Source organism: Nanorana parkeri, unplaced genomic scaffold, assembly GCF_000935625.1.
Source record: "Nanorana parkeri isolate BGI_ZX_2015 unplaced genomic scaffold, ASM93562v1 scaffold155, whole genome shotgun sequence".
Lineage (NCBI taxonomy): Eukaryota > Metazoa > Chordata > Amphibia > Anura > Dicroglossidae > Nanorana > Nanorana parkeri.
This window is the reverse complement of record NW_017306423.1, coordinates 754,375-768,161: the sequence shown is the minus strand read 5'-3', so window position 1 is coordinate 768,161 and position 13,787 is coordinate 754,375. Positions and strand designations below refer to the sequence as shown.

The 13,787-nt window shown below is 48.5% G+C and overlaps 1 protein-coding gene across 1 annotated transcript in view; it reads right to left on the bottom strand.

Moving 5' to 3' along the window:
- The window catches only part of ETFB (electron transfer flavoprotein beta subunit), a 63,671-nt gene that overhangs the window by 48,186 nt on the left and 1,698 nt on the right, over window positions 1–13,787 (bottom strand). Inside the window, exon 2 of the mRNA XM_018554384.1 lies at window positions 2,218–2,376. Coding sequence (XP_018409886.1) covers window positions 2,218–2,376 — 159 coding nt within the window. The remainder of the gene's footprint in view (window positions 1–2,217; window positions 2,377–13,787) is intronic.

The following is a 13,787-nucleotide window of genomic DNA, read 5'->3' as shown; positions in this document are numbered from 1 at the left end:
CAATCACAGCAGTGTCTGCTTCAATGAAAGGTTTCAAAAGCATGTTATGGCTATTTGTTGGTGGTGCGCAAGGTAACCTCATGATCAGTTAGAGGGTTCTGCTGGTAAGCTCTCCGATGAGGTGCTGGGACCTCAAACCTTCATTCCGAAAGAAAGCAAAGACCATAGAGATTGAATGAGCTGACTTGCTCTGGTAAGGCTCCCCTCCAATGGGTACCCAAAATTTGGCTCAGGCTAGGTTCACACCTGCACTACACCACACGACAACCGGGACGCACTGTCCTGCACAATGCAGGCAGCGATTGCCGCGCGGCCCCATTGATTTCAATGGGGTGACATCCGCGTGGCAATCACAGAAAAAAGGTACACGTACCTTTATTTTTGCGATACACGCCGTGCGGGTAACCGTGCGATCCACCCGGCGCAACTGGGGTGCCATTAGAAAATAAATGGCACACACAGTGTGATCGGTTCACACCTTGGAGACTTCTGACCGCGCAGCAATCCACGCGGAATCACACGAAGTATACACATGTAGACAATATCTGCTGATCATGGAGATAAACCTTACAGGGGAGAACTATGGGGTTCGGGCTTTTTCCCATAGTTCTCCTTAGGGTAACGGGAGGACACAAACTAGCGTCCTCCCGTTACCCTAAGCTCAGTATACCGCAAGCTACTGCTCGCAGTATACTGAGACGCTGAAGCTGATCCCGACAATTATGTCTGGATCCGCCCAGCTGCGCGAGTGACAGCTGGCTCTGCCTATCTAGAGGCAGAGCCAGCTGTGCCCGCCCCCTCCACGTCCGTTCCGCCAGTCAGCGAATCCAGCCCCTCCCCTGTCACGGCAGAGAGCTGTGATAGGATCCAGAGGTAAGCGAATGCCGGTATGTGTTCGCTCACCTCCCGATCTACTGAGTCTCATTGCCACAGGTCGGCTAGAACTATGAGGTGAGTGAAAAGCACTCACCTCATAGTTATCCTTTAAGGCTGGTGATCACATCACCAATGGACTCCTGGTGTGTAATTAATTATATACATGTGCCTAATAATGTCTCAGGGGAGAACTTTGATAATTTTGCTTCAAAGAGTGGAAAAAAAAAAAAAAGTAAAAATATAATAATACAACATACAAAAAAGTAAAAAAACAAAAATTAGAACCAATCCCATCGCCAAGAACATACATACACATAGGGCATGCACATGTACGTAAACAACAATTGTGCCACACATGTTGGGTATTGGTGCAAATGTCAGACTTAGAGCAATAATTCCGGGGGGCGGGGGGGCGGCACAAGCATAACATGCGACATGTGTAGTATCCATTTACTCAACGACATCCCATATTTTATTTTTTAACTCCAAAAAAATGGGTATTATATTGTGTTTGTGGGCACTAAAATTCATCATGAATTTCCTAAAAACAGTGAATTGATAAACATTTGCACAAATATCACGCGACATAAAAAAAACAATGCAGTTCAATAATAAAAAAAGAAGCCCATCGCACACCTGACCGGATAATATCCTCAAGTATCGGGTGGGTGCCAAGCCACCACGGATGCCTTGTTAGCCTGATGAAGGGACCAAATGGGTTCTGAAAGGTCGCCATGTTGTGACACCACAGAGGTCAATAAAATATCGACTGAACTTCGCTGGAGTGCGAGTGACTTCTTCATATTTATAAAACAAAACGCAGCTACCATATTTTTATTCTACAGCCAGGGCCTCTGCTTCCAGAAAATATAGAATTGATCGGGAATTTAATGTCATTTCCTATCGAAAACAATTCAGATTTTAGCATGTGTATCTCAAAATTAAAAAAACTGCTCCGGTACCGAGGTGGTAATTGATGCTGTTATGTCAACTGAGGAGCTAGAAAACAGGTCAGGAAATTGACATAGAAAACAACAGAAAAAGCTACAAAAAAAAAAAAAGGAAGGTTTTGGCTTTACAAATACTGGCATAAACGGGCTTATATATTGAAATGTATGTTGTCATGATTTTAAACTGCATGAAAAGCAAACAAATATTTCACCGAGGGCCTCCAAAACATCACGACACAAGAAAACCGCAGCCCTGCTGGGCACCGCAGCTAAAACCAGCATGCGGGCGCTGAGAGGGATGTCTACAGATAGCGCTGGAAGACACAGCCGTCTCGGATCAGCGGCAGACACGTTCCCAGGGGCCCCCGGGGGCTGGGACCAGACTTCCTACCTGGCACTGCTGAGGGCCGCAGCTGATGGCGATGATTTCGCTGACTATCTTCTTCTCCTTTAATCTGACGGCTTCCTCCACGGCAATCTCGCAGAAGGGATTCATCGAGTGTTTCACCCCATCGGTCACCACGCCGGTCTTATCCGGCTTCACGCGGACCTGCAAGCACAGAGATAAAAACTTGATCCTTGTATCTTATATCTTATATGTGGCCCCGGCCCCCCGAGCCCATTAAAAACGCAGTTCGCTGCAGACACTGTTTGAGCAGATAATTTTAAGTATTTTTTTTTTATAGGGCTGCAACAAATGATTATTTTCATAACGATTAGTTGGCCAATTATTTTTCCGATTAATCGGATAAAAAAAAAATACTAGGGATGCAACGATACCGTTTTTTCGGTATCGAGTACCAATATTTATATTTCGGTACTCGCCGATACCAAGTACCGGTACTTCCGGTAGCATAGAGCTGGCTTCCCGGGCAATCAGGAAGCCAGGTGGCGTGTCATTACCCCCCGCCCGGCTTCTTGATTGCCCGGGAAGCCGGCTCTATTCTGTTTGGCCGGCTCAATGCTGATTGGCCGGGAAGCCAATCGGCATAGAGGTCGGCCAAACAGATCTGACAGTATGGCGACATGACCCCCACCTTGCAGACACCTCATTCCCCTCACATAGATCCTTAGCAGAAGTCATTACCGTACCAGTGCCTCGGCCAGCTGGGCAGACACCGCTCTCCCGGATCTGCCCACGTCTCCTGTGTGCACAGCGCCCACGCGATCGGCCCGCAGCCTGCTACTGCACAGTGGAACGTGCAGCATTGCGGTACCGTGCGGGCGATCACACTGTGGGTGGTGCATTTGGGGGTGCCATTGAAATGAATGGCACTGCAACGCACCTCCAGCACCAGAATTTGTCAGGCCCAAACCGAATGACTCTCACCTTTTATAATTTTTTTTTTTTTTTTATAATTGTACTGTAAGCACATGATGCTTGAATAGCTTCAGCCCAGGAATGACGGCTGCCAGTGCCAAATTCCGCAGACGGCAGCTGAATGTAAATACAGCGGGTAGTGGGCTGGTGCAATCACCAGCCTGCTATTGGCCATTTTAACTTGCAATAGCCAATAGCAGACTAGCTATTGCACCCGCCCACTGCTTGCTGTGCCCTCCTCCCAATGCAGAGGAGAGAGCCAAGTAATCGATAATGAGAAGAGTTGATAACTCTTTTCATTATCGATTAGTTGGCTGCAGCCCTCATTTTTTATAAAATACCACTTTAACCATTTTTAGCATCTCACTGCTGCAGATCTTCTCCAGCCACTTCCTGTCTACATGCACATGCTCCAGTGTCGGCTGTACATCATAGCTCTGGTTCAGCCTTCCCATAGTAATAATAGTCGACCACGTCTGGTCAATGTGCATCCGCATGGCTGCTTGCAGGGAAACAATGCATGAGCACAACTGGGAGACACTTTGACACCCATAACAGAAGTGCCTGAACAAGGGCCTGTATGGCAGGATCGCCAGGGATGCATTTAATGAAAAGTCTTATCATTTTACAAGATTGAACATTTTTGAATTGAACTTTAGATTTTTATTGAAGTATATAATGTTTGCATTGTCAACAATAATGGTTACATCCGATTACGGCAATACATAAGGATCTTCACGTATACAAAAAAAATAAAAATTGGGGTACCTACAATATCCTCTATCGGAGCAAATAAACATTTAGTAAGTACAAGAACTAGGATGCTAATAACTAGTCTTCTTGCTTCCTCCCCCCTGTGCTGGCGGGAGTGCGGCCAAATAGGTAGCTTGTCCCATGTGTTCTGGTTTTGTAACAGATTCGTGGAATTCCATATCTCAGCTTTTGATTGCATTTACAAAACTTGACTTCCCGCTATCACCTGAAAAGGCGCTCGAGTGTCTCTATGGACGAATATCCACAAGAATACAGATCAGTTGTCATGCATATTCTATTTTCAACTAGGACCCTAATAGCACGAAATTGGCGTACTCCACATATCCCAACTATATCGCATATCATCCATAGAGTGTCCTCCAACTGTCGATACGAACGTTCCATTGCATGTAGGTGGAATTCTGGAACTTTATTCCATAAAAAGGCGATTAGTTGTGTGGGGGTGCCGTTGTGGAACAGGGGTGCTATGGTGGAACAGCTACGAGTTACGCTACGCACGCCGCGGACGCCACGCCCACGCTACGTATGCCACGCCCACCACACAAGCCGGACACACGCCCGCAGAGCACGCAGCCGCGACTTACAAGGGTTCAGAAACAGGTAAGGGGGACCTGTTTTAATGTTTCCTGTTTTTAAAAAAAGAAGCGGCACACTGTAGAACACCACCAGCTATAGAGGAACAACAAATCCCAGCAATAATATATTAAACACCCGGTATAATGTATTATTGCTGGGACTTGTTGTTCCTCTATAGCTGGTGGTATTCTCCATTGCGCTGTATAATGTATTTTTGCTGGGATTTGTTCCTCTATAACTGGTCAGTGGTAATCTGCATTGCGCAGTATAAATCATTATACAGCGCAATGGAGAATACCACCAGCTATAGAGGACTACAAATCCCAGCAATAATACATTATATACAGCGCAATGCAGAATAACGCCAGCTACAGAGGACTACAAATCCCAGCAATAGTACATTATAGTATAATGTACTATTGCTACATTCCTCTATAGCTGCTGGTATTCTGCACTGCGCCGCTGTATAATGTACTATATTGCACACCACACTTTTTTTTTTACTTCCACCGCGCCAAGCTTGCTCCCGTGATGGACTACAATCTTAACACAAACTAGTCGTCAATCACTGGAGCCTTTTTTTTTTTTATCCGATGAATCGAACTTAATAATCGGCCAACTAATAGATTATGAAAATAATCGTTAGCTGCAGCCCTATAGTAGATTGACTTTAATCTGTTCTGCATTGTGCCTTCACTAAACGGATTGATCTTCCATGGCTCATTGAACATTTTTGAAATTACATTAAGGCCCCGTTCACATTGAGCGATTTATCGCGCGGTAATTCCCGCGATATCGCTCTTCAATGCTTTGCAATGGGGCAAAGGGTCCTGCTGTCGCGGGTCGTGTGTCGCTACAGCAGGACCCGTCTTGGAGCGGACTTTGCCGCGATTCTCGCTTGCTCAATGCAAGCCTTTGCGCGATATCGCGCAAAATGCAAAGCGCACGACAAACGCGCAATTTGCGAATCGCGCAGTGTGAATGGGGCCTAACATGTTAAAGCTCATCCAACATTACAGAAACTGGGTTTAGATCACTTTTTAGGTGGTCTTAGAAGGTAAAGATTTGTTATGTTGTAAGGAACATTTAGAAAGGTTATTCTGCCTAAACAGCGCACACACACACACACTATTTTGCGCTCCATAAGGCACCGGACCATAGGACGCAGGGAGGTCCGGTGCGCCTTATGGAGCACTGAACAGACCGGAGCTTCTGTGACAGAAGCTGCAGTTAGCGACGGCTGAGACAGGTGGCGCTGTGATTACAGCGCCACGTTCTCAGTGATCACACAGAACCGACGTCCGTTCTTAGTCTGTTCTAGGGGCTCTATGGTGATCGCGATCGCCGCTCAGTTTTAACACGAGTGATCTTATTAGATCACTCGTATGAAACGAGCAGTGACTCCTACTGTACATTTAGCTCTGCTTTAGCAGGGCTAAATGTACAAAAAAAAACTACTCGCCCGGTGCCCAAAACTAACTGCATGTCTAGGGATTCGCTCCATAAAACGCACACACATTTCCTTTTGGGGGAAAAAAGTGCGTCTTATGGAGTGAAAAATACGGTGTATAATACGGTGTATATCGTTAGCCTAACACACACACACACACACACACACAAATACCCCCTACCTTTTGCCAGGTACGACTATTGAAAAACAGCCGTGCACTTCCTGTTATGCAAGTGTGCCTAGACCAGGGGTGGGCAGCTGTGGTTCGTGGTGAAACTACAAATCCCGTCATGCATCTGTCTCTGGGAGCCGTACCTGTGAGAATCTTGCCCTCATGGGATTTGTAGTTCCACCACAGCTGGAGGGCCGGAGTTTGCCCTACCCCTGGCCTAGACACTCCTGTGCCTATAGCTGTAATATCTGCAGTGTGAGATCTACGCTATTGCTGCCTCTGACTGCTAATGACAGAAGATGTGGTGGTGCCACTGCTGTGCTGGTCAATGTTCTCCTTGCTGGAGGCTCTGACATGAGGAAGCAAAGCCCTGTCTCTACCAAGATAGCGGCCGCCATATTGAGACGCAGCGCAGAACACAGCGTGGTATTTTAGTACCGTGCAATGGAGATAATTCATATTTACCTATCCCACCACCACACAGCACCCACTGCTTGAAGAATCTTCACAATCTGACAGTACCAGGAGTGATCGATTCCTGGTCCCCCCGCTCCACTTAGTGGTTTGCCCCACCAGCTCCTACATCACTACAGGACACAGTAGAGACACAGGGGCCGGCTAGATGAACCACCGCGCACAGCAGGGAGCAGGAGAACGACAATCCGGGAAGATTTGGAATTCTCAAGCGGCCATTTCTCTGCAATGCCAGGAGGGGTGGGCAGCAGCAGGGTCCTCAAAGTATCTATTTTGCAGGGGGCACATTATTTCGCCTTTTTTACTCTACCTAAATCCGCTTTATTAAAGAAAGCGATGCGACGCTGCATAAAAAGGGAAAAACTATTTGAGCCAATATCCTTTTACCGTCGGTTGGCGGGTAATGGACTGAAGGCAGCACAGGAAGAGTTAAAGTCAAATCTTTCCTCCTGGACAGGCTGCAATGTGATTAGAGGCCCGGGGCCACGCTTCTCTGCCTCCTACCTCCAGCAGAGGTTAAGCATTCATTCAGTCTGGACACTGAAGTGCATCTGAAGGACACGCTAGTTGTGTCTGTTGAACGGATGCCAAGCAGTAAGCCCAACCCCCCCTCTCCACCACCCTCCTGCCACTGCAGAGTCATGCCGCACTGGACCATTTAGACAGGAAAGGAGAACACCTTTACTATCATACTTCGCACAATCTCCCCCTGATAACGGCACAACCCGATAAGGAATATGTAAGTCAAATCTCATTTGTGCAATGAGCAGAGATAGGGAGTATCATTTAATTCTTTTCCAAGCGGCCGGAGCTCCCCCTGCTGGACGAGAAGCAGAAGGACGTGTCCAGGATGCAGAACAAATGCTGGAAAAACAGCGTGGGGGCCGCAGGGTGGTGCGGATGAATGCGCTTTCCTGATGCAGTTGATTAGCAAAAGATGAAAATGACGGTGTAACCAATATTGCTTCCTCATTTTAAAAAATGTATTAGTTGTCGATAAACGATCGGCGCCGCGTTGCAGTCCGGCGGCTCACTGTACAACGCTGCATGAACAGCTGGTAAGGAAAGCGAACAGCAGATGGCGCCAATGACGCAAAGATAAGGAGAATGCACAGGCTACAGAGGTCACAATGTACTAAAGGCAGGGGTAGGCAACCTTGGCACACCAGCTGTGGTGCAACTACAAATGCCATCATGCCTCTGCGAGTCATGCCTCTGACTGTTAGAGTCTTGCAAGTGCTGAGCTTGCCTACCCCTGTTCTAATCAAATGGTGCTTCTAGACAAAGGGCAGCAGATGTCCTCCCCCGTGTGACAGTGCTGGGTCTGGGCATCCTATCAGTACTCCTGAACGCTGTCACATGGGTGGAGGTGACGTCATCTGCCAAGGTAAGTACCAACACTGGAGCTAACTCAGGGTGGACTTCTGGAGCAGGGAGGCAGCATGGATTGGCGAGTGAACCTAATAGGGGGTGGCGATTGATGGGCACGGTCACTATGTTCTAGAAAGGTAGTGTCACTTTAAGGTCCACTCCGCTGAAATCACTCAAGAGAAAAAAAAAAAGGGAGGAGGAAAGGAAAAGGAAAGGAGGAGGAGGAAAATGGAGAAGGTAGTAAGGAAGCAAAAGGAAAGGAAGAGAAGGAAGAGAAGGAAGGAAAAGGAAAAGGAAGAGAAGGAAGGAAAAGGAAAAGGAAGAGAAGGAAGGAAAAGGAAGAGAAGGAAGGAAAAGGAAGAGAAGGAAGGAAAAGGAAGAGAAGGAAGGAAAAGGAAAGGAAGAGAAGGAAGGAAAAGGAAAGGAAGAGAAGGAAGGAAAAGGAAAGGAAGGAAAAGGAAAGGAAAAGGAAAGGAAAAGGAAAGGAAGAGAAGGAAGGAAAAGGAAAGGAAGAGAAGGAAGGAAAAGGAAAGGAAGAGAAGGAAGGAAAAGGAAAGGAAGAGAAGGAAGGAAAAGGAAAGGAAGAGAAGGAAGGAAAAGGAAAGGAAAAGGAAAAGGAAAGGAAAAGGAAGACAAGGAAGGAAAAGGAAGACAAGGAAGGAAAAAGGAAAGGAAGGAAAAAGGAAAGGAAGGAAAAAGGAAAGGAAGGAAAAAGGAAAAGGAAGGAAAAAGGAAAGGAAGAGAAGGAAGGTGGAAGATGAAGAGAAAGAGGACATCTACTATTCAGGATACCAGATAGGCACAAGTCAGCCTTGGTAGCTTCGACATTGCAAACATGACAGGTTACCTTTAAATGGTTATTGACAGACACCATATAAGAGGCTCAGAACCCCCCCCCCTCCCCTTGACAGCAAGAGGCAATCCGTCTGGGTTGTGAGCTGCGTCTTTGATCCAAATTTTGACGGCTTCTTGTTTGAAAAGCAAGAGAAAAAAAAAACCCACCGGGCCCGACGCGCAGCTGTGCTCAGGCCGCATCAAGAGGGAATATGTTCGCCATTAAGCCCAATAAGGAATAAATTCATGTTCAAGTGCCGCACTTAAAACTTCCTACAGTGGCCCAGAAGGTAGAGCTCGGCTCATTGAAAAGCCGGGAAAATCTGTTGATCTTGTTCCCTCCAGAAAACATGTCTGGAAATTAAGGGACGGAAAAAAGCAATGACTGCGCCTTAGCCGGGCGATTTACATACAAATCATCCGCCGCTATTGACAGCTGACGCTTATTCTTCATCACACACAGACACTTCATCCGTGAAGCCATCAAAGAGGGAGAAACAGATAAGCCGGAGCGAGGAGTGATTTACAGCGCAAGTCACCTCATTAGATCCTGGGAGTCGCGACGGGTAACAGATTTGCTGCAGAAGTGCGTCCAAATTGGCGTCTTTTCCTCCATTTTGATTGGCAGGAAAATAAACGGTAGACAATCTGCCTGGGTAACGTGTATGAAAGGGAAACCAGAAGGTGCTTTATGTTTTAGTAAGCAAAGCTGCGCTCCGGGGAAATGAAGAAACTACCCTTGCAAAGGACCCCCCCTACACTGCAAGGGTTAAATGCTCATTTTTGTCTCGGTTACCCATAAATAGCAGTTTTAACTCACCTTGACCCTCATTCCTCCTTCTATAAGACCTCAGAAGCCCCTTCACTTCGGAGGTCCGTTCCACGTTTGGCATTTGGCGGTCGCACTCCGATGCCACCATGTACAATGCCGGACCAGCAGTCCTGCATTGTGAGGGCCCGTCCACAACCCAAAGGCTCCAAGAGGGGACAGGAGAGTGCCAGCTGCTGGGGGAGTGAGGGATAAGGTAAAGTGTAAATGTCGGGGGCTCTTTAAGCCCTTGGTTCTCAACTGGTGGGTCTTGACCCAAAATTGGGTCCCCGTGTGCCTTCCACTTTTCTAGGCGAGAGGCTCCTCAGCCTCCCCCTAGCGTAGCACTGTCAGTTTTCACACCGAGCAGACATTCAGAGCATGCTGCCCGGCGCCGAGTGTCAGTTTGAGGTGGGATGGGGTTATGGCCGCGAGGGAGCTTCATCCATACATGCATGCATGCATGCATGCATGCATGTTGCTTATAGCTCCCTCGCGTGTCCTGTAGAGGTGCCTGGACCTGAGTGAGGTCACATTTTGTCGTGGGACCAGGGGTGCCCTCTTACCTGGGGTCCGGCGGAGATTGTAGGGTCCTTCTTGGGGTGATTCGGTGCCCAGCAGCGGCTGGTTGCAGGTGCGCACACATGTGACGTTGCCGTGGCCTATTTGTTACCTCAGGTGCTATCATTTCAAGGGAGGGCCTTGCGAGCACACCTTCTCTCCTACCCGTCCCATAAGTTCCCAGGGACCTGTAGCTTCCTCGTTGCCCAGACAACGGGGGCGTCGCTGGCCCCTGCTGGGTTTAAATCCCAGCCAGAGCCAAGACTTGTTGCGGAGTTATTCTGCCATAACCAAAGCAGCTGCAAAGCCTCATTTCCCGTTTCCTGCCTTCCTTCCCTCCCAGCTATTTGGATCTCCTGGTTATGGACCCCTGCCTTGTCTCCCCGTTTATGATACCCGCTGCCTGCCTCCGACTTTGGATCATCCTATCTTGCACCTCAGCCTGGACTCTCCCTCTGGTATTGTTCCTTGCCATTGGGTTCCACTCCAGCAAACAGGGGGACTTCGCTCCTTCCCCAACATAAGTCTGGCTCCCGGCACCAGAGCATGCAGGGATCTGTACCAGCAATGCACGTATGGATGGAGTTCCGTCACAGCACAGCAGCCCACATTGGTCCCCAGGCTGATGATCCACTCCAGATCTCGTAAGGTAGCGAGACTGGGTGGACCTTAAAAAGATTGCATCTGTGGTTGTGTGTGTCTGTCAGTCATTTTGTGGCCCGTGTACACTAGTACAGTGTGCCAATTGAACAATCCTGTGCGATTAACGCACTTTACCATGCAATTGCACCTACTCCGCGTTCTGGTGCGGAAGTTGTGTTGCGATTCATTTAAATGGCACCCAAAGCACACCTCCCGCCCACAGTTCAATCGCCCGCACCAGAACGCACGGTACTGCACTGCCATGCGTTCTATTGCCGTGCCACTTGGGTAGCCACTTAATGACCAAGGACACATCTGGGTCCTGAGGTTACACAGATTGAGAAGCGCTGATTTAAGCTGATCTTCACATCCGGATCTACAAACCATTAATAAATTAGTTTCTAAAGCACGAGTTCATATTGGAATGTGACATATAATTAAATCCCTTTGTCATCAAAACAAGAAAAGGCCCCCGAGCAGCATCTACAAGGAGCTCTGGAGACTAAATGTAACTCCCGTCCAGTATACTATACATATAATAGCAGGACTGCTAAAGAAGGTTCCCTCACTTAATATGTAAAGTGCTTGGCAGCATCCGGGATGCCAAATAAGCACTAACTGCTAACCACGGGTCACAGACGTATGACATTATAAGCAAGGTGAGATGGAGGAGGACGACGAGAGCACAGTGACCCTAAGGGCCAACTTTAACTTTTTCCTTTCACTCCACAGAGTCACCCGCAGCAGAGTGATGGGCCATGGCTAGCGTACCCGAGACTACAGTGGCCCCCTTACCAATGACAGGTATGTCCCACCCCAAGTCTTGACCAGCGATAGGCAACCTCGGCACTCAAGCTGTTGTTGAACTACAAGTCCCATGAGGTGATGCAAGACTCTTGACAGCAATGAACATGGCCAACAGAGGCATGATGGGACCTGTGTTGCCACAACTGGATTGCCAAGGTTGCCGACCCCGGTTTAGGGCATGCCGAACAGGTTTGGATTTTGAGAAGAAAGAATTGTAGGTCTCGAGTCTTCCTCATTGGTGCAAAAGCTTGGCCTCTAGACAGGCAAAAAGGGAAGGTCATGGGAAGGCAGCGGATTGATAGATGTATCAAAAGGCAAAGACAGGGACCTGACACCTGAACAGGGTTTTGGGATGGGGATGACTTGGGCCTCATTCATACGATTTGCTTCTCTTCAGCCCCATGCGCAAGTTAGGTGCAAGCAGCAACGTGGCCAGATTTGTACACTGTACAAATCAATGGCTGCCGCTGTTCACAGGTAACCACACATACGAGCAGTTACATGCAATTAGGATCTCTGGCCTGCCCTGGACCCAGACAGTTTGTATCCATGGCTAGCGGTTCGGCGTGATTAGACGCATCCAGTGGTTTGTGTGGACAGCGCAAGAGAGCCGCTGCGTCCAGATGCGGCATTTAAACGGCCCGACTGACAGCCACAGGCATGACTCCCAGAGGCTTGTACCTTCACCACAGCTGGAGTGCTGAGGTTGCCTGCACCTGTCTTAGGTTCTCTTTAAAGCGCTTTCCCAGTTCCATATTGTGTAATAAAGGAGTTGTTATTGTATAAGGACATCTGTATACTCGCAGAAACACTTGAATGTATGTGCATCCATAAACCACATCAGTAAATATTCCCATTATAAAAGCCAGAAGGGAACACTGACCAAAGACGCTGTTCATACGCGTTTTGGGGGGACACGCACCCCTTCCTCCAAGCTTGGCTCTAAGGAAGGGGGTGTGTCCCCGAAAAACATGTTCAGCCAGAACAGTCTGCAAATCTGAGCAGCTGCTGTGTGTGAACTGGGTCTCTTCTGGCTTTCATAATGGGAAAGTTTAATGCGTGCCCCGATTTATCAGGAAGTTGGGCGGCGGATCATGACGCGTCACTCGGCTTCCCGATTGCCTGTAAAGCCGGTGTTCTAGCGAAAGAACACCGGCTTCACTTGCTGAGGCTGCCTGGCTTCCTCACCAATCAGGAAGCCGGGCGGCAAGTCATGAGGTGTCGTCCGGCTTCCTGATTGGCCAGGAAGCCAGGCTGCCTAGCAACAAGTGCAGTCAGGTTGCCTACCAACAAGTGAAGCTAGCTTCCTAGCCAACTAGGAAGCTGGGCGGCACATCATGACTCGCGTCCTGGCTTCCTGATTGGTCAGGAAGCCACGCTATCTAGCAACAAGTGAAGCTGACTTCCTAGCCAATCAGGAAGGCGGACAGCACATGTTGCTGGACAGTGTGGCTTCCAAACCAATCAGGAAGCCGGACAACACGTCATGACCCACCTCCTGGCTTCCTCGTTGACTAGGAAGCCCACTTCACTTGTTCCTAGGCAGCCTGGGTTCCTGACCAATCAGGAAGCCGGGAGGTGGGTCATTACATGCCGCCTGGTTTCCTGATTGCCTGCCTAGCAACAAGTGAAGCCAGCTTTCTAACCAATCAGGAAGCCGGGTCATAACCTGATTGGAAAGGAAGCCAGCTCTATGCTCCGTCGGCACTGCCGGCCAGAGGGAGATTTCCCTCTGACCGGAGGTTCCGGTATCCGGGATAAGTATTGGAGCATTTGGGGTGAGTACAAGTACTCTCCCAAATACTCGGTATCCGCGCATCCCTAAGTGATGATATCCTGGACCAAGTGGTTTCTCCGGTTGCTATCAACGCTGAAGATTTTAACAGAATGGTTACCCTTTGGTGTGGTGCTGCTTCCCTATGCAGCGCCATCTTGCCCACCCTTGTCCCAAAACTCCCCACCTTACTTCCTTTATAGGACCCCATGCCTGGTGCAGTGCTGCTTCTCTGTGGGTGGCAACTTCGTGCATGACTGAGTCACTGTCCTACTTTATTTACCCGACCCGTCTAGTGCCGCCGCTCTGCAAGGTGCCATCCTGCACAACTCTGTCTATTAGAACCAACCCGCTATACCGTAATATTCAATCCAAATACAAGCTTATTCCAATGATA